The following is a 24,003-nucleotide window of genomic DNA, read 5'->3' as shown; positions in this document are numbered from 1 at the left end:
ATTACTTCAATCATGTAGCTAGTTCAAGTACTGCAAATTGTGATGACAATTATAACGATGAACCATTCATGTATTGATTATCACTTGTGGTATAATTCATTGCATTTAAAGCAAGGCAGCAGCTTTGAATTAGAATGTGGGAAATAATCCACGTTAGTAGTCTTCTTTCCCCATGACTTCTCGCCTTGCAGGTTTCATTTGTGGTTAGACTGCCATATTTCAATTGAACAAGGAGCACAATACAAACTGCTACCTCATAATTGTAAATTCTAAATGTACATCAACAGTCAACTTTGCCCTCACACTGATTACTTGATTCTCTGATTATGCCTCCGCTTACCATACGTCTCTGCAGTTTATTAATGAGGCTCATATGCTCATTTTTATATTAATATTGTGCTAATCGATAACTCTTTAAAATGTTGGCCGGCAGATAAACAACCAAAAAAAAACCCCAGTAATCATCAATATCTTTATTATTTACAATAGGCTTAACACTGATGAGCAAAACTTCACAGTAATATAACGTGAGCTTTTAAATAAAAAAAAACAACACAAAATATATAATTTGGACAATAAAAAAGGTTAATGTTAACATCTCTTGCCACTTATATCCCTGTTTGAATTCACATACTCCATTATTTTGTGTGTTGCTTTAGATTGCACTCGTACAACTGAAGAAGTGGCCTTTGGTATAAAGATGTGTGCACACGTTCTCCAGAGCTGTTCTCAAAAAGAGAGACGGCAGAAACAAAATGACAGATAAACAGGATAAATTCCGGCAGCATAAATAAAGATGACGTAGAGGACCGATAGAGAATAAGCAGGAATTTGTGGTGAGCTCAGATATTGAATGGTGTCTGTTTTCGGTTATCAGATTTCAGGAAAACACCTTTGTATGAAATCAACTTATTGACTGTAAATATTGTTAAAAAATCGACATCTCTTATTTCCTTAAAAACAGTCCAGACTGAAAACGTGTTGATTCTGGGAGATTCCATTTTTCTCAATAAGGCTTTCTTGAGATGATACACATCCACAGAAAACATTTGCTCGGCAACTCTAAGAGAGTCCTTTTTTTCCCTCGACAGCAACCTTTGATGTGATCAGAATATGTGACGACACAGCAGCTCTGGTTCAATGCAGCACACACGTGTGTCATTTTGTTAAAGTAGCTAACTACGTTATTCAAAGTGCACCTTTTGGTTTTTCAGTTCAGCATCGGACCATTAACCTCCAAATGACAGAAATGCATGCTGTAGTGATATGCTTATCACAACCTCATAGTAAAGGACATCACTAACATTGCCATAGCTTTGAATTCTTGTAGTGATAGTGTACTGTACATAGATGATTTGTTCACAAAAAGGCATCAAGAATCATGAAAGAAAAGATGGCATTTTTTCCTCCATGTTATTTGAAACTCACAGTGAATAGACAGGAGTCATCAGTTTGTCTCAAAGGGTCCTGTTTGGCAAGAACATGACTGACACACAAAAACATAAAATGACAAATGTAAAAACGCACCACAACACAAGAGGACAAAATATTTACTTGGCAATCCATCAAGTGTCAATAACAGGCATTTTGAAAAAGTTCTGGATCCGCAGTGTTTACAGAATCGACTTTGTCGTACTCGTATGGAACATGTGTCAACGAAACAATGTGTCTGAGGCCTTGTCCAGTGTACAATAAGTTGTGAGCCAAAGCATGTTGCGTGTGCGCGCGCTGTACACAGTTCTGTTTGTGCTCAAAAAAACAGAGCAGCTGTTTCTGAACTTAGTGTAACCAAAATTGAAATATGGGCCAATAAAAAATAAAATAAAAAGATAATAAATAATTTTAAAAAAGGTCACCGTCAAAGATTAAAGAGTCATGCAGGTGAACATTTGAGTTCAGAACAGAATAAAAATACATTCATCAAGCAGATATTCAGATCAGGGTGGTTGAGCCGAGGTCTCCCAATACATCTCCTCAGTCAAAAACATTGCTCTCAATGCTGTAACTACACATACATCTTTTGTTTCCTGGATATGAAATAAATCAAATATTTACATAACTTTTCTCCCAAAATAGGTCTGTGCTTTTAATAAAAGAAAAGAAGTAAAATCAGGAATAATTTAAAATTCAAGTTCAGACATAGACATTCTAGGAAGCATTTTTCTTTTAACCAAATAATGTACAAATTGCTCATGTGCTGAAGACATACTGCAGTTCTTTTTTGTTCTTGTAGAGAAATCGGTACGGTGTGATTACCGTGAAGAAGGTCTCTGCATCGCGCGGTGTTCGTACATGGAAGAATTCTAGGCACTGAGGACACGACAAGGCTACAGGGAATCCAGCACGGTCCATACTGAGAAGGACACTTTTGGAAATACTGTCCCAGTTCCCCTGCTCATGCGCTACCCTGTGCTCTCCCCCTCCCCCCGCTCTATTTATGCTCCATCATACGAGGGAGAAATGTAGTGTGCAAGGATAACTGGACATAAATATTGAAATGCTTTAGGTGAGTGGGGATCCCCCGTTCATGTGGCACTGTGTTAAAGGTCACGCATATGAGAAAAACAGCCCACATTCACTATTACGTTTTGGATATCGAATAAATCTTTTGTAGATTTCATACGCCTTTGTTTGGCAATACGGAAAATGTACACTTGGCTGGATGCAGTGTCGTTGCAAGTCATCCCATCAGTCCTTTTTTTTGTCAACAAGGGGGCCTTGTGTGGCCCCGTGGGAATGTCTCGTTTACTCCCAGAAACAAGGCTTTAGTCCCAAGTCAACATGAGCACTTTGGGGGGGGAGAAGTGATATTTTTCATCACATTAGTTCATATACTTAAAAATATTGTCGTTTCACTTTTGTGACAGTCAGTTAAATTCTACACGTAGAATAAAAACTGCTTAATTGAGACCTCAAAACCGTGAATCATATCGCTTGAAATCCTTTAGAATATAATGGCTTTTAAAACAAAAGAAGAAAAAAAAAAGGCTTATGATCACTTAGTTCCCCTGACAGCGAGAAAAATACTCGACTGCAGAACACCAACTCATGATACCTTCCCCTCTGAAAACACCGTCTGGTATTCGCATAAGGCTGAGCAGGGACGTATTGACTGATTGACTTTGCCTGATCGCTGGTCTGACTACACACAGCTCGACACATTCGACATTTTAACAAGGAGGCTTTTTTTCACGGCCCAAAGTGGAGGCGAGGGGCGAACAATGTCACGGTGGGGCTTATACGGCATTACGTTTGCTGCAATAGGTTTCTGAATACTTTTAGATCAGCGCAAAACCAGTGTCCACACAGGCATCTTACGCAACACTTGTTTGTAAACAGTAAAAAAACAAAAACAAAAAAGAACATTTTGTAGTGATTTCTCTGAGGTACTTAAAGAAAAATGAGTCTTAATTTCACCCCAGTGAAAAGGAACCGGAACACAAAGAGGAATATTAGCAGTTGGGGGTGGGGGGTGGGTGGGGGGGACGGGTTGATGTTGACGCAGTGGCTACCTCTGCACCAAGTCACTAATCTCTTTAATACAGCTGTGAAGGTTGTCCTGCACAGTGGGGGGCCCCACGCCGCCCAGCACTCCACCCCCGCAGGACGAGGCCCTCAGTTCCTGCAGGCTGAGCTCCAGCTTCCCCACGGCCTCCCTGAAGGCAAATTTGTTCCTCGTCTGAGGGATGCAGTCCACGTAACCTGAGCAGTAGTCTAGCAGCTGGTGGCCGGCGTCCAGCACCTGGCTGCTGGAGGGGCTCTCGGAGCTGGCGTGGAGGGCGCTGCTCAGGCACTCGGCACACTCCAGCAGGGCCATGCGGTTGGCCCGCTCCAGGGGGGCCCTCTCCGCCTGCTGCCTGGTCCGCCGCAGGGCCACTTTGGAACCGGCGGACGGCGCTGCGTGCGAAGAGGAGGAGGAGGAGGAGGAGAAGGAGGCGGCCGCGGTGACGGCGGCTCCGTTGCCCATTTTGATGGGAGTCGGATTGGCGTTGCCGGGGCAGGACGGGGAAAAGGAAGAGGACGTGACGGGAGGCACTTGCGGCGGTGGCACCGCCGGTCGGCCCGTCGCTGCTCCGCCGGACATTCTCAACGACCTGTGACCTCTCAGCGAGTCTCCGTTCACTTCCGCGGGCGCTCCTCCCACCTGCTCCTCCCCGTCGCCGCTGTACGCCTGCTGCAGGCTGCGCAGGGTGGGAGGGGGCGGGGGGGCGCACTTGGGTTTTACGAGCCGCGGCCGATCCCGCTCCGCTTGGTGCTCGGACAGCAGTCTGAAGCGGTTCCCCTGAGAGTCCAGCCCCACCAGGTGCACGTCAGCCGGGCTGTGGTGCTTCAGCGTGGGGGAGATCAGGACCGGGACTTTGTGGTTGTGAGTCTGGGCTCCCGCAGCGGGGGCCGACGACGCCATCGAGCCAGAGGCCTTAGAGGGAGATGACCAACTCTGCTGCCTGTCCAGGACACCGCCACCCTCCTCCCTGCCCTCCTTGACCCGAGGCGGGCTCTCTGAGTCCCCCACCTCCCCTCCGACCCCGGGTGCCCTCACCCCTGCGGTGGCGGAGGCACCTCGGGGCAGCAGCTTGGCTTTGGGCCTTTCCCTGATCTGCGCGGTCCCCTCGTCCATCCTCCTCAGCAGAGCCTCCGAGGGCCGCCCGCCCCCGTTCTCCGGCTGCGAGGTGGTGGAGGCGGTCCTCTCCAGCGGGGGTTTCGCACTGCGGTTCCGGGGTAAAGTCAGAGCCATGCGCTCCAGGTCCGGCAGCCCCGACGCCATTGAGGAGGTAGAATTGGACCTGGGGAAGGCTTTCGGCCCTCCCGCTATGCTCCCCGCCTCCTCCGAGGAGGCAGTCTTCCCTGTCCGTAGCCCCAGGGTCCTTTTGATGAGTCGGGGGGTGAAAAAACCCGCCAACCCGCTCCAGCTGCTGCCGCTCGCCACCTGTGAAGCGAACCCCGCGGCAGAGGGCTTTTGCCCAAAAGCGGCGCCGCAGCACCGCGCCTGCGGCTGGGCGGGCTCTCCGTGGGAGTGAGAGGGGGAGGGAGAGGAGGAGGAGAAGCCCCCGAGACCGTCCGAATGGGGCTGGGGAGGAGGAGCGCTGAAATCCGGCGTGGGCTCGTATTTTTTGTGCGGCTGCGTTTCCATCTCCCGGAAGGAACTGCTCCTCTTGGGCGGCGTCGGGAGGTTCTGTTGGAGCTGAGACGACGGCGAAGAGGAGGATGAGGAGGAAGACGATTTCTTCTTTATGAAGGAGCTAAAGAAGCCAGTCTTGCGGTCTCGTGTAAATGTGCCCACATCCTGCGGGTCCTCCAACAGGCCGCCCGGAGATTTCTCCCGCGGCTGCTGTTTTCGGGGCAGAGCCGGGGAGCCGCCTGATCGGCCATCCCCACCCAGCAGTGTGGAGGCCCAGCCTGCAGAGAGGGAGAGGGGGCCAGGGTTAGAAACAAGGCTGGGCTCAACTCAGCAAAAAAACAACAACACATTAACAGCTTGCAAGAAACCAATTCATGAAGAACACTGCTGTGAAGACTTTGTCTCACTGAGAGTGCCTACAGATTAATGTCACTCATTTGTCATTGCAGTTGTGTGATGTTGTGATAAAATGAACCATTCCCTCCCCTCCCGCTCTCAAAGCTTTTCTTTCCTCCTCTGGGACTCTCGAGTGAGGAAAAAGCATTTGAGGAGAGGGGATGGAAAGTTTTCAGGCTGTGCCAGTCATGCACATGCAAACAGTAATTCAAAGATTTACGAGCTGCTCTTGTAAAGATTGGATGATGAATGGATTCTAGGGACTTGGTGATAACTCATGACATACAAAAACTGCCCAACCAGTTAAAAGGAGGGCTGTTGCGTAACTTTGCTCAAAAGAGGGAAACATGTTCACACTTCTGTTGGGTCCGTAAATGACTAGAGAGGCGAACAGTTGGCTAACCAGACAGTGAATTACAGCTTGGGGAGGAGAAAAAGATTTACCGAACTCATAACTACAACGGTTATGTGAAGGGAACATGGCCACAAACGGCACACTCGGCATTCCTTACTTGGCATGGTTCTCTCTTCATTGATAGCATTTGCATGAAAATATAAACACATACAAACAAGATTAGTAGAACGCATTAGACATGAAGAGGAAGTAAAAACTGGTTAGCAGCTTTGTGGATTCATTCACACCAAACATACACTTGATGTTTTATGGGTGGTGCTCTGTTTTTAATGTCACTGTAAAATGTTCTGCCCCATCACAGCAATGACATTTATTTGATTTATAGCTTAATGGAAGCTAATACGTGTTAATTTGTCATGTTCATGGAACATTTGGTCCACATAAAAGTCGAACAGTAGAAGTAGTTAAAAACGCAGACAAAGACAGGGACAGAAATCTTCCTCACAGAGTAAACGCACAGACAAAACATTTTATTTTCAATGTAAAACAAATAAATAAGCAATAAATTAAAACGAGACAAGACAAACAGACAATATGGGAATTTAATAAAAGGGACAAGACAGAATATGAGCAATTGATTCATTCTATCACATAAAACAAAAAAACTGAATACATTTGCGTTTGGCTTGAAGTGACCCAACAACACACAATGGAAAAACTGACTAATATTTTATAATTTCTATTATAACATCTGAACCCTCGGACGACATTGAGAAGAGCACTTAAGATTCACGGCGGAATAAACAAATACTTGAAACGAAATGTTGAAACAGTTGAAATTCAAGGCCAGTGTTTGGAGACTATGTCAAGGTTCGCTTTGATGATCGGCCAGATGCCCGACAGACGTCCGGCAACGACCAGTGGTCACTTGGTGGGGAAATAGCGGGCCCTTCTTTTCAGGCACCAGGCCTGGCGGCGCTGCAGTTGACTCTCGGCACTCTGTGGGGTACCTGCAGAATCATAATGCGGTGCGTCTGACCGGATGGAAGAAAGGTAGGCATGTCTGGCTGTACCTGAGTGACCGTGCGTGCCGTGGTCGGATCGTCCGTCCAGTCCACCTTCAATGTTTTCCTTGTTTTCTGTGTGCTTGTGGGAGGTGCGAGATTTGGAAGGCAACAGGGGCATGTCGTGACTGAGAGGGGGCAGCGGCCCGCAGTGACCGGAGGAGGCCGTCTTACAGAGCTCCTCTGCCACCTCTGCAACGCACAAAGAAAGACTCAAACTATTAGAAGGCAGTCACAAAATGGATTTAGAACATACGTTTAATCATTTATTAACATGAAAATGTTCCGTACTCATCCAAAAAATAAATAAAAATAAATGTCATCTTTTATAACATTTTCTAGCTGCCTCTCAACAGGCAGCTCTGCTGAGCAAAGCTTTCTGATCACCTCTATCAAAGCAGAGATTTTAGAAAGCAGGTTTGCTTTGTCAAGCTTTGTCAATGCAGGTTTTAAACAATGCAAAACGACTGACAATAAGCTGTGCGTTACTCTACCTTCAGAGATGCTGGAGTCATGGAACATTGTTTCAAAGGCTTGGTGGATCTCTGCAAACGAAGGTCTGTCCAATGGGCTCCACTGCCAGCCTGGTAGAGAGGTAGACATGTTACTAAACGACAATACAGAAATTAGACTATACAAAACAGAAATAATCTTCCAGACTATTGTTCGTAAATCGGTTTAATTCTTCCGAACAACAGGATTGTGAGTTGGATGCATCAAAAGACAACAACGTGCATCTTGGACAGGCTGTCTTCCCACTTCGGAGCAACCCCTTGGTGAATAAGTAAAGGGCAGGTATGGTAGCGACTACTCACAGGCTCTCATGAGTTCATAGACTTTAGGTGGGCATCCCTCGGGCTGTTCCATGCGGTAGCCTTTCTCCAGGAGGTCATAGACCTGAGACAGATCAATTCCAGGGTATGGAGACATGCCATAGGTGGCAATTTCCCATAGCAGCACCCCAAATGCTGTAAGGAAGCAGATTAAACATTAGCACATAGAAAATGGGAAGGAGAGGAACAGGTAACGGCAACATAGGCTCATGCATTACTCACCCCAGACATCAGACTTGATAGAGAAGGTGTTGTATGCAAGGCTCTCTGGCGCTGTCCATTTGATGGGGAACTTGGCCCCAGCGTGGGCAGTGTAGGTGTCGCCAGTCATCAACCTGCTCAGGCCAAAGTCTGCAACCTTCACGACATGATTCTCCCCGACCAAGCAGTTCCTGGCTGCGAGATCCCTGAGGAAAGAGAAAAAGAGAGGAGGAAAGAGACAGAAATTAGATTTCAGCGACAAATGAGGCACAGAAAAACACACACACACACACACACACACACACACACACGTCTGAGTGTCCCTTTACCTGTGTATGAAGTTCTTCTTCTCCAGGTATTCCATGGCAGAGGAGATCTGTGTGGCCATGTAGAGCAGCACCACAGCGTTCACCTCCTCTTTGTCACAATCTCTCAAGTAGTCCAGAAGGTTGCCGTGAGGCATGTACTCCGTTACGATGTAGAACGGAGGCTCCAACGTACACACGCCTGTGGAAGGGCAGCAGTTAGAACAGAGATGCCAACAACCGCTAAAAGTAAATGAGTCTCCCAAAGACAGATCCGGGACCACTTAGAAGGCATCGAGATAAATGTTGCATGGAAATTGGTTTGGTTCTAGAGAATAAGACAGAATCAGCGTTCATGAATATACTGACCTAGGAGTTGAACGAGGTTCGGGTGTTTAACCTCCTTCATAACTGCTGCTTCTTTCAGAAATTCTTCAACTTCCATGGTATCCTCCTTTAAGTATGGAAAGTGTGGGGGGAAAAAAGGCAAAAGGAAAAGTGGAAACTTAGTGGGTTGGAAAGACTTGGAAGGATTCAGAACGTGCATTTCCAAAGTTTGCCTACAGGTGGCGATCTATAACCACTTTCACAAACCCGCTTCCCACATTGACTCAGCGACATTGCTTCTTACTTTGAGTGTTTTGACAGCCACCGTGAGGTTGTACTTCTTCCACACTCCCACGTACACCTCCCCATACTGGCCGCCTCCCAGCTTGTGCTTCATGGTGATATCCGTGCGCTCCATCTCCCACTTGTCGTGGATGGGGGACACGCCGTACACTGTGGGCTTGTTACATTTGGGCGCTGGGTAGTGCAGGGTGGTGACCAGGCCGTCGGCTACGGTGGAGTGATGGTGGACCAGCTCGGCCAAGGTGGCAAAACGACTCTCAGACGTCACGTACACCTGAGGGACAGCGAGAAGGACCCAGGTTAATTAAATGCTGTCGAAAACCTAAAACCAAACTACAGAGAAAGCAGCACAGAACTTGACCTTACTGTGAACAAAACAATTGACGAGAATCATGAAATATGGAGCATGCAGGCATTGGTCAACCACCCTTTGCTCTTCACTCTACCTTTCCATCAGAAGACGTGTTGATCCGGTAGTGATACACTCTGCCCTCATAGCGGAGGGATATCGACAGCTGTCCGGGGCTGCTCTCGCTCTCCCGGACCAGGAAGCTGCCGTTGATGAGGGATGAGAGCAGGTACTCGGCGGCGCTGCGCGACACGGGCCCGTGGTACCAGCTGTGCTTCTCCAGACTGTTGACCGGCGTGATGTAGTTTGAGGGCACCCAGCCCTGGCCGTTCTTGGAGCGCACCTCGCTCCACTCTCCATTCTGGTTGTAGCCCAGCACACGCAGCTTCTCACCTGGACACAGGGAGGGGAAACTTGTCAGACATCATCATGGCTTTTATCTCTCCAATGCGTACCGTTAATGGGTCCTTTAAAAAAGCTGGAAGCCAGAATTTTTGAGTCAGCTTTTTTTTATCTGTATTCAAAATCTTAGAAAGAGACACCACAAGGAGAATGCCTCATCAGGCCCCAGCCTTGCCTTGTTCACGCACAGCAGATGGGAGCAATCTATTCAACGTGCCTCCCATAGAAAGTACATCAAAAGCGATGGAACAATGATAGGGTTGGGTGAACTGCATTTCTGACATACAGGGCTAGGCCACACCAGGCATGTAGTGACTTGGTCTGTGACGTCAGTGCGAGCTTAACACCGCCTTTATCTCTCCCACCAGTCAGCCTCGACGTTTTAGAAAAAGTAAACAAAAACCCCTTAAAATCTTTCTTCTTCTGAGGCATATATGGGTATGTTAGCTTTTAGGTGATTTTAGGCTGAGTGTTAAGGCAGTGCAAGAGTTAAGCAATGATGTGGACATTTGGTGCAAGAAGTCCAGGTGGAAGAAACAAATATATGCACAGCAGTTTATTACCCTTGCTCAACGCTGGCAGGCGATCAGGGCGGCAGCCGTTTGATCTTGTGTCGAGAGGTAAAGTGGAACAATTAAAATGTTAACCAGCATCTCACACGAAACTGGAGTGGATCTCACTGCGGCCAGCGTGGCTCGATCGCCTGGACACACAGACCTCTAACTACAGTGAGTTTAGTCAAACGTTGGATTTAGTCATCCAACCGTGGCCCACTAACATGCAACCACTACCCATGGCAGCAGGTCCAGCTCTTTAAGTGAAACACTGTGCCAGCTATCCACAGAGCTCCATTAAACGGAGACGGTTGGTGATCCACATCCAGCCCACCAATTCATCAGTCTCCTCTGTGTCTGTAACTTCTGTGGGAGTGGAAACACTGACGACCGCCCTGCCGCACGCACTTTGGAGCCACACACCGCCTGAAGACGGGCCCTACTCAGGCTTAGCCTGGTTCAACCTGGCACAGAAAAGAGGAAAAGATTAGCCCCAGACGCGGGCTTTGGTGGGTCCCTTCTGTGGTCGGCGCCTACCCAGTCGTGCTCTTTCCCCTGTCACAGTTACAGCTGAACAAATTCCGTATTAGCATTAACACATGGAAATACGCGCAGCATTAGAGGCATGCTGCTACGCCGTGCTTAGCGGTCTATAACATTATGAGAATATTCTTAGCTCACGTCTCTGTGGAGATGGTTGACCAGTTACCTCGTGGTTTTATTTAGGTAACAATCCCTTGCTACAAAGAGCTACAGTGAAGAGAAGAGAAGTTAAGCGGGGAGGGGGGGGGCAGGGGGCAGACTTGTTCTGATGTCACCACAGGGCACAATCATAGTGAGGGTTGGTATTGACATACGACATTCCTCCGGGCATAACTACACTTTTACTCATCAAACATCCTTTCAGCAAGGACTTACTGGCCTGTCAGTCAGAGGCACTTCCTGCAGGATTTAACCAATGAGACTTTCCTACATGTAAGGACTCCCTCTGTTGCAATACATGTCAACAGCGTTTCTAAGGTGGACGCGTCACGTAGCCACGACACAACCTTCAGTGATGACTCATGGAAAGAGAGCGCACTGGAGGACAAGTCTTTCCGGTCATCCCGAAACCTGTTTTTACGTGAGTAAGTTGTGAGACAATCAGCAAGGAAAAACATATTCATAGCTGTTGCAATCAAGTCAATCAAATGAATGACTGTTACCTTTGGTGATGCTGAGCGTGTTGTCTCCGCTGGCGACAAAGTCATAAAGTGCAACGAAGAGGTTCGGGTCGCTCTCGGCCGCTCCGAGCAGGTTCTCCTTGGAGCTCCATCGCACCGCCTCTGGAGGAAGAGAAGGAGCAACGGTCAGAGAGAAAGAAGATAAACCCGCGGCAAATGTGACTGGCAATGCGACATGAGGAGAACAACTGTGGAGGAAAATAAAAATCAATACAGAAACCCAAAACAAGTTGTTCTGTGTCTTACAAATCCCACTCAGCACAAGTGGATCACAAAAAGCTGTCCTGTTCCAATACTGTCTTGAGGCAGAAAGCACTTAGCTAACAGGGTAGCCGAAACAACAAATCCTCTAACCGCATGAAACAGATTCAATGGTCCATGATCCAAAGTGTCCATTTCACTGATTGTCTACCTGTCGGTCCAGTCTGTTGGGCCTGCCTGAACCCTGTGTGGCGTTGACGGCTGCTCAGAGCTGTCCAGTCGTCCTCAAAGCTGCTGCTCGCCTGTAGGCACCTCAAAAGCATCACTTTACCGAATCCACTCTCTGAAGAGCACGGTTATCAAAGGCTACACGCAGAAGCCCGTCTTTTCTCAGTCCGAGCCAGGTGAGATGTAAGGTGGAAGCGTTTTTTAAAATTTCAGTATTTACAGGAGGGCAAAAGAGGAGACAAGACAGGGAGGAGCCACGGCGTCGTGGTAGGAAGGGAGGGAGGAATCTCTTGCGCTCTCTGCACACAAAAAAGTGATCACCATAGCTACATAACACACCCACTCACAGACGCACCACGGAGAACAAGTACATGCGTGGCTTACGCGGACAGAACTCGACAGCTGCTGCCAAAGTCACTGCGTGTCTGGACAGCTGCTGAGCAAGTGGGAGATGGAGGGTGTTGAATCGGAGGGGCAGGGAACGGAGAACGATTCCTTCGATACAGATTACTTGTCACATTTGGGTCTTGCCTCAAAAGACTGAAAGCAACGGCGTTGACAGCGATTCTCTCACAATTTAGTATGTGCAAGACGGCGTGCATTCACAAACGTTTACATTTGTTTGTTTTGGCGGAGCCATTTGTGGTATAATTGTATATTTTGTTTACGTGAGCAAAATATAAAAAGAATAATTTGGCAACACAAATCCTGTTACAAATGCCCAGACCGTAAACAGAGTTTATCTGGTCACATTATTTTTAAATATGGTCTATATGACTTGTTGTACACATACAGTCCAAAATAAAAATGTGGTGAGGCAGTGAACTACATCAGCACTAGTCATTATTTGTGTATAGTGGTGTGGTTTTCTACCCTGTACTTTAATTTATCAAACAGCAACTAAATGGTTGAAGCTGGAGTTCAAGAAAATAATCCCAGGGCTGTAGTTTGGGTAACAAAAGACACCATCACAGCACTTACGACGGCTGAAGGTCATCTTCTGGCTTCTTAACAAGGGAACGAGATGATTCAGAACTATTTCTTACTTTTAGACGGGGGATGAGAGATGCTCTCTTATGGAACTGCAACGCAGCCTTCAAGAATAGAAATACAACTACATATAAAGCTACTGGGAGTAACGTTTTGCTAGTAATGAAACAATTGAATATGAATGCATCCCTCTAACTTTATTTTATACATTATAAGCTAGACTATTAGCGAGAAGAATGGGGATTTCTACATAATTATATGTAGACATCGTTAAAGTTTTTCATTAGTGCACAGCAGTGTTTCCCCAATATTATTGAAGGGGAAACACTGCTGTGCATTAATGACAAGCTTCAACGATTTCAAAGCCCCGTCGACAGGGTCATTTGCTTCAATTTTATTTTCTATATAGCGCCACAACGGAAGTCATTTAAAGTTACTATCCTACACAACAGGTCTATCTATACCTTGTTCTTTTATTAAACTAAACAGCCATACGTTATTTATCTTACACCACGGCGCACACTGGGAAATGTGTTGGTGTTCACGAGAGATTAACGGACTCCACGGTAATCTAATGTGTGAAACAATCACACACGGCTCACAACAAAACATTTTTCAGATTTGCTTTTTAACCTGCGGCTTGGGAACCTGCACTTGTTCAGTGTTGGATGCCAGACGACTTGGAAACATCAGACTGCGGTGAGCAAGTCAGGGAGAAGGATGGCGCATTCAACTCTCAGGCTTCTGAGTCACCTCGCTCGATAAAAACTTTGTCCTCAGGCCCGTTAAGGTTGGCAACAGACGACTAATAGCATGAAGTCAAATCTGGAGTGTGAAGCATGGAGTGTTATGGCTCTAATCTTGAATCATCATGTCGCAGGCGCATGCCGTGTGTGCATCTGCTCAAATCACAACTTTCCCCATTGACGCACAACGCTTGCCCACCTTTGTTCTGGACCAGCATGCACTGCAGCGCGGCACTGGCTGTGACCTGGCTCAGCCACAGTTCCCAGTACATCTTCCGTCGTGGTATCCAAAAGGAAAGCTAAAAGTTTTCACGATCCTGGCGGTGGTTTGAAAGCTCGACCGCGTCTATGTGGGCCGAACAGCACGAGAGTACATTCTCCTGGAGACAAAGCATTTATCCAGCTCTCCCTGAATCAAGCTTAACTTCTGAAGTCACAGGCTTGGATGTGCCCGAGGGGAGTCAAGCTTTCCCAGGTCCATCTGGAGAGCACAGACACCCAAGACTGATGGTCAACGTACTGCAAGAGACTGCAAAACGTGGCAGGGGGCGGAATGAGAAGTGTGGTGGTGGGGGGGGGCATGTGTGTAAAAAAGTTAGGGGGGGGGGGGGGGGGGGAGAGGGGCTGGATGCATAGTTTGGAGGAAAGTAGAGTTGTGTATGTGTGTGTGTAAATTAGCTGTATGGAGAGTGAGCAGATGGCTGGTCCTCCTGGGTAGTACGTGTGTGTGTGTGTGTGTGTGTGTGTGTGTGTGTGTGAGCACGACTACAACTGCTGTAATCAGGCTGAGCCAACTGTCAGAAGCTCCTCTTACATCGCATCACTCTTCTCTGGGATTTTTAATGAAATAGTAAACTTGCGCTTTACACATTCGTCAAAAAGGTCTCGATTTGAGGAATCTGCTCCAGCGAGACACAAAGACGCTCCATCGACAAGTCAAGCAGTTACAAAACACTTTCCTATTATCCAGTTGCATTACGTTGATTGGATTTCTTAATTTAAAAAAAACAAAACACTTTTGAGTCCTTCTTGTGCCCGACAAAAAGCATGACACCGTTTCATTTGGCCGGGCTCAGGCCTCGTGTGCTGGACGCTTTGATTGAGGGAGCAGTTGGTCTGCGTGGGGTATGTCGCAAGCCCGTCACTGTGCCTCAGAGTGTGTGCGCGTGTGTGTGCGCTGTTTAGCACGTGTGCGCTCAGAAGAAATGGCGGCTTTGTGTTGAGCGAAGCAGAAAGGGTATTCGCCAGTCCGAGGGGCAGGACAAGCCTGCACCCCCTAAGACAGCTGGGACAGAGGTGACCCCGGTCGTCTCCTTGCTGCTTCCCCTGCAGCTGTTTGTACGAGAATGTGCGCCTCCATGTGTCTTCAAAGCGTTCCCTTGCCAAAGTGTTAAACAACACAATATCATCACCAACACAACCACATCAAAAAAACAATGGAGATGGTTTCTGAGGCCATGAACCGCGAGGTAAGGGCGTATTTTTAGAAGCTAGAGAACAAAACACAGCAGCACGACATCCAGAAATAACTCCGCCGAGCAGAGCTCATGGTGGCGGAATGGAGATAGATGGCTAGCGGCCCAAAGAAAGACCCCCGCGAAAACCTGAGACAATGCCGCCAACGAGACCCACGTACACAAGACATTACATAACCCAAAAGGGGATCGGCCCGATCAGATCCAGTGGCAGACGTGGAAACGGAGGAGCTTGCTGATAAATCATGTCTTAACAGCTTGTCTCACAACAACAATTTTTGCAATATCAATAATAGAAAGCAGCTTTGATGCTAGCGGAGGACGACCATGGTGGAGGACCAAGTCGGGTTTATTTAGGAATACTCAAATGTGCTTGATGGCTTAATCTTTACAGCATAAGCATAATTCAATACCTTTGAATCCAAAAAAGAAAACACTTAAGAGTTTGATCAGAGAAATAAAAACGAAAAACTGTCGGGAGAGCAACAAACAAGGGCACTTTTAGAGCAGAAAAGTAAATTGTCACAGAACTTAACCAGTTAACCAGATAAATAACATATCAACACAACCAAGTCCAGAATACAACCTAAAAACAGCAGGACAGAGGGCGTGCACATTATCTGTCCTACAGGTGTTCAGAGGTACCTGTCGAACAAATACATCCTAGAAAATACTTTTCTTCAAGCTTTCCAAGCATTGCATTTCTAAATTACATTATTCAAATATCCCCATATCCTTTAGTTTATTGGCAGAAAAGATTAGGTGTTTGTGTGCACACAAAGGCTGGTCCACCAGCAGTGGAACTCACAAACATGTATGCAGTATTCACAATTCTTCTCCTCTTCTCCCTCAATTCAGAGATCGGCTCTTTACACACCGTCGTGTTGCAAAGCTCTCCGAGTGAGCAATCGTGCACAGGCACACACAGGCCGGCCGCTACAGGGAACGCCCGCCAGCGCTCCCTGTTCAGCGCTGGAGCAACTAAACACAGCCGGCTGACTTCGCTGGAATAAATCAATTAGGGAGTGGGCGATCACCAGTCTGGGCCTAAGAGCCGGTGGCTCATCCCGGAATGGAGAACTATGGAGACTTAAGCCACAGCTTGCCCTGCCCCTCTCAGGGCTTGTTATGGGTTAATAATGGGCTCTAAGTGCTCCTCTCTAGGTGGGCTGGCATCTAAGCAGAGTGCTCCTTTATGTGACAGCAGAGAGACTGGAGGGCACGGGATGATCGCAACGACTCGTTGCCCAAATTGAACTTAGAACATGTAGTGGAAATGTGCAGTTTGGCACGCAGGGGCAAATTACATATAATAGACTAATTACATTTTGATGGAAACAAAATAACCCGCAGTTATACCAGAACAAGAACACAGACGAAGAAGAAGGCGGCGGCATGCTTTTGGGGGGGGGTTCAAATATCATTTACGCACGGCGAACGGAAATGTTACGCCGCCACGAAGGTAGATTTCCTCACTGTAGCTCTGCCTGGTCTTGTCCAATGCGTTATGCAACAGTATGTGTGGACCATGTAAAATGTCTGGGCTGAGGTCTGTGCGCTCAACCGATAAAGAGGTGTGTTCACCGCAGCAGATCCCTCTGAAGCCCTTAAAAAAAAATAAAAAAAAGCACTCTCCGCACAGCCTCCGCTTTGCTTCTCCTCTGTGTTTGTGGTGAGGGTTTACAGAAGCACCATGGGACTAATCTTGGTGTCTGAACAGCTAATCTGTGTGTGGCCTGGTTTAACCATGCCGGGGTGTAGGTTTAAGCCGCTTTACAATGAAACGGTGCTCTTGGTCAAACGGTCAAAACTTGTTGGCGGAACGGACCGGGGCTTTACTCATTTTACATACCCCTTCCCCTCGCAACTCAAACTGGATCAACTCCACCAATGACCCTGCGCAATGAAAACAAACAACACGATGGTGCAGCCGCAGAGAGGTTCATTATCTTCAAATGGAGAAAAACAGAGACTGAAAAGTCTCCTGCAATTCTTCCCTTGGGCAAACACGGCAGAAATAAACTTTTAGCCGTCTCCTCTCGGAACAATCACACGCGTTAGACAGGACGTCGGAGGACAAGGGGCCCCAGGAAACATGGAGGGATTCTGACCGCCTTGTCAGCAGGGGTGGGAGACAACACCAAGATACGCTTCAGCATCCTCGTGTTGTGGGACATTGTTGTCGTCCAAAAGTCCAATAGTGGTTCAGATTGTATAAAAAAGGTGCTGGATATAAATAATTAAAGTATTGTAATATATTGAATTGCAGACCCTGTGTCACGATGTGTCTTTTATCGCCACCTTATGTGCTCCGTAGGATTTGTTAAATAATCCTAAAAAAGAAATACGCAACATTCTAACTTCACTTAAAGGAAGACAGAAAGAAATTGTGTGTAAATATATTGTAAGTGTGGGTGTTTACAGAGCGTGTGTGAAAGTGTGCATTGCCCGCCAAGTCTCTGCAGTGAAAATGGAAGCAGAAGAGAGGAGGACTGATCCTCTGAAGGAATAAATGCTCAAACAACTTGGCACAGGGACCGTCGCCCTTTCTTACCCCATACCTCATTTTTATTTCCCTGCTGCACCACTGCAGCTCATAAACTACGGCGTATCCAGGACCCACTCCAATCATTGGGCCACACCTCTTCACGAGTTCAGAACGTTTGGTGTTTAAGACGACAGATGCAAGGGATGGTGTCACCATCTGCAAAGCGAATAACTCCCTGTTCTGATTAATCCTCACTCTGTAATGATAGAAGCTGGGCCGAGGAATAGAAACAGAGACTGTGGTTTTGGGAGCCACATAAAGGTTGACTGGTAGCAGACGCACACGCTCATGGGAGCACAGAAGCATGGCGTCACAAACCTTTGAGGAAAATTCTGCTCTTCAATAGTCAGTCAATATTTCCGAACAATATTTTTGTGGCACGCTCTGTTGTTCTTAAGAGGATAACTCTTCAGAGTTGTACAAGGGCGGCGCGGAGGCTCAGACCGGAGGACAGAGAGGCTCAGGGTGAGGACGCAGGCGCAGAGAAACATTAATTATTTAACAAACAGCCATTACAGAGTGTGCAAATGGTATTCGGTCTTACGACATAAACCATGTCCGATTGTGTTCAAAGGATCTGCACAGAAACACTGTTCATCACACATATATTCGGTTCAGACAATCAGCATCTCCTTAACTTCCAGGCGGTTTGTCCGGGAGGAGGTGCGGCCACGGCTCCTCCTAGTGGTTATTAGCAGTCACTGGGACCGACTAGCTAGCAAATCATTGCAAGCCGATCAGAATCTCACCTAAAGCTGCTGAAGCGTTTAAACCTGATTATCCCTGGGTATCACTGCGGCGTGACGTTTTTTGGTTGTTGGGGGTTTCAGCACATTGAGTACGCAGGAAAGTGGATTTGTCTCTAATCTAATTTCACCACCGTGATGCAAATCAGCTTTGGTTCTTGGATCCTGCATCCAAGCATCTCCCTTCTCCTCCGGGCAGCTTTAACAGCACTATGCTTTAGGTACGGCCGGCTCTTCATTCACCATCAGCACCAATGCCAAAAGAAAACAAAACAACAGTCCGCTCAGCTGCCCCAATTTCTATAATCCGTTCAGAGTAAAAATAGATCAGCCTATCGCTTTGAGGATTAATAGAAAGAAACGTCATGAGTACCGGTTCTTAACACGATCAATACATCCAGCACGCCACACGTGTTGTATGAGGACATATGAAAGAGAAATTGTTTGTATAACTAACTCAACGAGGCCAATCTTTTTGCAGACGTGCACCACTATGTCAGTGCCATCAGATGGGTCCATAGGATCAACGCACTACAGGGGTTGTGATCTATCAACTCCTGACAAGGCTGGAGGATGGAGGAGGGGAGGGGGGCATCAATGTGTTATATCCTCCGATTCCCTGATACTGCACTTCGACCAACACTTGCAGCCGAGGCGGTCTGCTCCCCATCTGTCCTTGTTCCCCTCACCGTTTTTCTCACTGGATTGTCTGTCTAGTCGGGCAGAAATGGTCTCGTCTGGAGACGCGGATGCTCAATTAGTGATGAGCCTCGGAGAACTGCTGCACACCCGAGCAGGCGACAGGAGCGGACTCGCCTGCGGACGTTGGGAAAAAAAAAATTGTCCCTGTCGCCGAGGAGAGAGACACGAAGGGCAAGAGGCCACTTCACTACGAATAAAAAGAGTCTCTGGTTTAAAGCATACCGATAGAACCTCCAGTGGATTGCAGGTGCACATGCACGTGCCACTGATACAGGCAGATACACAGAGGCATGAGTTCAACAGACAAAAATGCATTCCTCACAGACTGGCCCCTTTCAATTACATCCCAAGAAGGCATCATTTAGCTTCTATAACGCTACTCTGTTATAAAGTGGTTAAAGCAGGATTGATAAAACCACTTCAAAATGTGTCGCTGGGAACTTTTCAAGGAAAGATTGAGGTCATTCCCCTTACGGGAACACTAATATTTGTTAAAAGGACACAAACACTGATTCAGATCTGTTGTGAAACCAATATTACGTCCGACTGGTTGACTCACAGGGCGGCACGGTGGCGTGGTGGTTAGCACCGTTGCCTCACAGCAAGAAGGTCCTGGGTTCGATTCCACCCAGTGGCCTTTCTGTGTGGAGTCTGCATGTTCTCCCCGTGTCTGCGTGGGTTCTCTCCGGGTTCTCCGGCTTCCTCCCACAGTCCAAAGACATGCTCTGGGGATCAGGTTGATTGGGGACTTTAAATTGCCCGTAGTTGTGTGAATGTGAGTGTGAATGGTTGTGTGTCTCTGTGTTGCCCTGCGATTGGCTGGCGACCAATCCAGGATGTACCCTGTCTATCGCCCGAAGTTGGCTGGGATGGACTCCAGCCCCCCCGCGACCCTGTGTGCAGGATAAGCGGTTTGACGATGGATGGATGGATGGATGGTTGACTCACAGTAAGTTGCTGTGCTTCCTTTTGCTGCTGTGGCATTTCAACTTCACTACATAGGAACCAATAAAGCTCCACTTCCTCTCGAAAAGATCTGGTCACGCGCCATCATTGTGAAATTCACAGAAAATCAAATCTGGCCCTCTCTGAACCACTTTCGCTCAACACATTTGTAGAGGGACAGAAATGATTCTGCTCAGAGATTTATTCCATGAATTACCGCGGATGACAAGAAATTCAAAGAGCTGCTTGCTTGTATATAAATAACAAACTTGCTCCGTGGCCTCTAAACACGCTCGATTAGCAAAGGAAACCGACCAATGTGGGTATGCAAATTGTGAGTTTAACATTTTACTAACTAAATAATCAAGCACTTCATAAGAAAAATAACGGACGACAAATAATAAGAATAAATGTTAGTGTTAGCCCAAATTAACACACATTCAATCAACCAGAAAGCCTATTCAACAAAGTCCAAATATCACCAACAGAGATGTGCAAGACAATGTTGCATCATCATCACATAAATAGACCAGCAGAAAATAGGCACTTTGATAGTCAGTGGAAGACAAGAGTTCACAGTCCCGGTTCTTTGCTTAAGAGTCTTTGTTCTATTCGTGTGCTTTGAGGAGCAGCAGTCTCTCTGCATCCTGGCTGCTATAAAAAGGCCACTCCAGCCCGGACGTCGGAGGGAACAGACCAGTGCCCGCACCAAGCGGCGCTGCACTTAGTAGGTCTGTCTGTACATGTACTTCCAGCTGAGGATGAAGGTTGCTTTTGAGATGTGCGAGCCAGGAATTGAGTATGTGCTCTGTTCCTGAAAGCTTGCGCTGCGATGTGTCCTTACTCGCTGCGATGGTGTGAAGACGTCTAGTCTGGTACAACCACGGGGGGAGCGAGCGGGAACACGGAAGCATGAGAAACAAAGCAGACTGCAGGAAGACAGCCATGACACGTCCCAAAAAGTTCACACTTAGAAAAGGAGTCTGCGACCAAATCGGGTATAGGACGCAACAAACGCACTTAAGCGAGGTAAAGCTTAAAAACACAGTGAAGGTGCTTTTATGATTGACATGTAACAAAAAACTACAGCAAGAAAAGCCTGAAAATGCATTGACATGATGATCTTATACACCTCACATTTTAGAGATCCAGTCATCAATGTTCTATATACACACACAGATCGGCCACTAATAGAAGGCCTGGAGGAAAGAGACAGATAACCAAGCAGACTTCACTGTTCTCCATGATTAACAGACCAGATAACAGTATCCACGCTCTACTTGGCTATTGCTCTGAGGTAGGACAAACGGTACTGCCACTCCTTTTTTCTTCTTCTTGTATGAATCACAGTACCAACGTTATCCACAGATGACCTCATACATGTACACAAGCCGCTTTAAACCTTTTATGATCCCACGAGCAGAATCATAGAATGACAGAAGGTGACTGAATAATTCACACACATTTCCCAGTGGATCAAAGTGTGCAGCCAGCTCGCTGGATGGGCTGTAACAGCGGACATTGACAGAGGATGTAAGTGAGCATGTATAAGCCACTAGGTATTGTAATGCGAGCCTATGGCGGCTGCTATAGGGAGTTAATGGGGTGGAAACGCTACTTCAAACCACCGGGGGAAAGAGCATCAGACCAAGTATCTCCCACAAACACGCACTGGCGCCTTGGAGAAAAACGTAACTGTCCAACCTCCAGTCATCACCCTCACGTCGAGCAGGAAAATCACTCTTCCTGTTTTAAAAAACAACAACACCCGTTTCTTCTTTGGGGGAACATTAAGTCACATGCAGCACAAAACGCAGCTCACATACTGCAGTTTCTTATGTCAAATCTCAGCAGCTTCTGCGCGGCTGGCCTCCTCTCTATGTGCACAGATAGATGGACAAATGAACACTTGCGTGGTCAAATGGACGAGACAATGAGCCGCTGAGGTTAGTTGGCATGGCCATTTCCGCTAACGCGTCGTTGTCAAACTAGCATAGACTCGGCTAGCGAGCGCTAATCAACAGCACAACTATCAAAGTAAAAAAAAAAAAGAAGGACTCCATCTAATGTACAAATGTTGTTCTCCGTATTACCTGAATGCAGTGTGAAGACATTGATACTCGGGTCGGGCACGTTGACTGCAGCCGTCCTGCCTGGCGGTGTCCCCGTGCTGCTGCCGGGTTCCCGGGGTCTCCTCCCGGCGGCGCTCCCCCGGTTCCCCTTCGCTTGGTGCGGTTGGGACGCGTGGGGCTGCGGTGGCTGGAGTCCGGTCGATGTGCTCTCACCGACGCGGCCTACCTGCTGCCCCATCCCTGTAGTGTGGTGTAAGGACGACGCGAGCAAACCCCCCCACCCCTTGCGCTCCCCTGGCTCACATTCCCCCCTCCTGCCCGAAAAAACTGGAGCGGCCTGTCCCCAACGGTCTTCCTCAATCCCCTTCTCGCTCTTCTTCACCGAGCTTACGTTAACTAGCACGTATTAGCTCGCGCGGGCTAGCCCGTTAGCCGCTATCGGCGAAACCCACCCACTCTTATCTGCCTTCGGCGGTAAAATCTCCACCGTGGCACGTGACAGCGTTCGTCTGTATGCCGGTGATCCGGGTGGTGTCCCGGCTGAGAGTAACGGCACCTGGCGAGCGAGACTCGGTCCAACCCGGAGCTTCTTTTTTTTTCTTCAGGATCGCTCAGCCGTTGTTCGGCCGCTGCGCGCCCCCTCTGACGCCGCCATTTTTACCGCAGAATGGAAGATGTGTTGCACAAGGCGGGGGGTGGGGTGGGGGGGGGGTTCTCCGCGATCCCCTGTCACCGCGATCCTCCACCTCTCAGTACCGACACCGCTCGTGTCCCAACAATTCTCCAGCACCCCGCGAGGAGAGGTGGGGGCCAGGTTCTGATTCCCCCCGTCCTTGAGAAAACCACTAAGACCGTTAGCATTGTTTTATCCATGACAGCGTTGAGGTAAAATAATCACTGCTTCCAAAGACAGTTTGAAACGATCTGGACTATTAGAACTGTGGACAACGTGGCTGGTATCGGCATGTCAATATCTGAATCATATGTTTTGATTAATAATTAGTCAATGATAACTCGGCAGATATCAGATAGGAATCCGTTTATCAGTACTATGGACTAATCATATATCACTAGCACACATATTTCAATACTGTATAAACTTGTGTAACTCGTGTATTATATCAAATTACTTGCACTTATTAACATTATTTAATAACTCATTGACAAATGATCCATTTTATATACATTTATTGTACTAGAAAAAACATTCATGAAGGGGGATGTAAAAAAAAAGGGCTTAAAAGGGAACATACTATATTTTTATTTATACTTTGGTCTTAAGAATTAAGAATGTCTCGGACAGCAATCGGGTTCACCTCAGGAGACGGAACGTACTCATTCATAACACACTGACTTGACAATGACCTATTCAAGACCAGGAGAAAAAAAGTCACAATGAACACAAAGATCACAGACGCAAGCAGAAGCTCCACCTCCTGAAATAAACAGTTTGAATAAACGCATCTACAGGGCGTCTCTTTTAACTGCTATAAATTGTATCCTCATTACCAAAATCATGCAGGCGTAAAGCAAAATGATTTATTCAAATGGAGAAAACTCAACAGTTCCTTGTGAGAAAGTACAACAGGGCATTCCAACATTTATTTATTTCATTGCATATTGAACAAATACGTTGCTGCTACTTGTTTGTTTGATATAAAATGTGTAAGAAACTAAATTACTCCTGAAGCCAATTCACAACCTCATCCGAGCAGCGGAAGAATCCAAAGTAAAAGCCTTGAATACGGGGCCACCTTGTGGCAATGAAGTGTTTTCATTGCTGATTCCGGGTAACTTTGATATACACGACCAGTCTCAAAATGACAGGAATTAAAAGCACTGACATGCAGCTTTCCATTCGTTTGAAAGAAATCTTACTGTCCTTTTAAATGTTTATGATACAAACATCCCAACACTGA

At 47.2% G+C, this 24,003-nt stretch overlaps 1 protein-coding gene across 3 annotated transcripts; it reads right to left on the bottom strand.

Annotated features, from left to right (window-relative positions):
* Positions 1-458: 458 nt before the first annotated feature.
* abl2 (c-abl oncogene 2, non-receptor tyrosine kinase) lies at positions 459-22,932 on the bottom strand. Of its 3 annotated transcripts, none has more exons than XM_040184104.2 (12): positions 22,106-22,858; positions 11,414-11,533; positions 9,350-9,645; positions 8,905-9,177; positions 8,643-8,727; positions 8,298-8,475; positions 7,990-8,174; positions 7,750-7,902; positions 7,429-7,518; positions 6,944-7,126; positions 6,028-6,042; positions 459-5,397 (listed from the first exon to the last, which is right to left on the bottom strand). In XM_040184104.2, exons 1-12 carry the CDS (start codon positions 22,320-22,322, stop codon positions 3,509-3,511), a joined length of 3,684 nt encoding a protein of 1,227 aa, XP_040040038.2. In that variant the 5' UTR covers positions 22,323-22,858; the 3' UTR covers positions 459-3,508. The 3 variants fall into 3 exon arrangements, with proteins under 3 accessions (XP_040040038.2, XP_077964567.1, XP_077964566.1); XM_078108441.1 differs by lacking the exon at positions 22,106-22,858 and adding an exon at positions 11,844-12,415; XM_078108440.1 differs by lacking the exon at positions 6,028-6,042 and having other exon boundaries at positions 22,106-22,932.
* Between the last annotated feature and the right edge of the window lie 1,071 nt (positions 22,933-24,003).

This window comes from Gasterosteus aculeatus, chromosome 8 (assembly GCF_964276395.1).
Source record: "Gasterosteus aculeatus chromosome 8, fGasAcu3.hap1.1, whole genome shotgun sequence".
Taxonomy (NCBI): domain Eukaryota; kingdom Metazoa; phylum Chordata; class Actinopteri; order Perciformes; family Gasterosteidae; genus Gasterosteus; species Gasterosteus aculeatus.
Note: the sequence above shows the minus strand (reverse complement) of the source record. Positions and strands in the feature narration are given on the sequence as shown.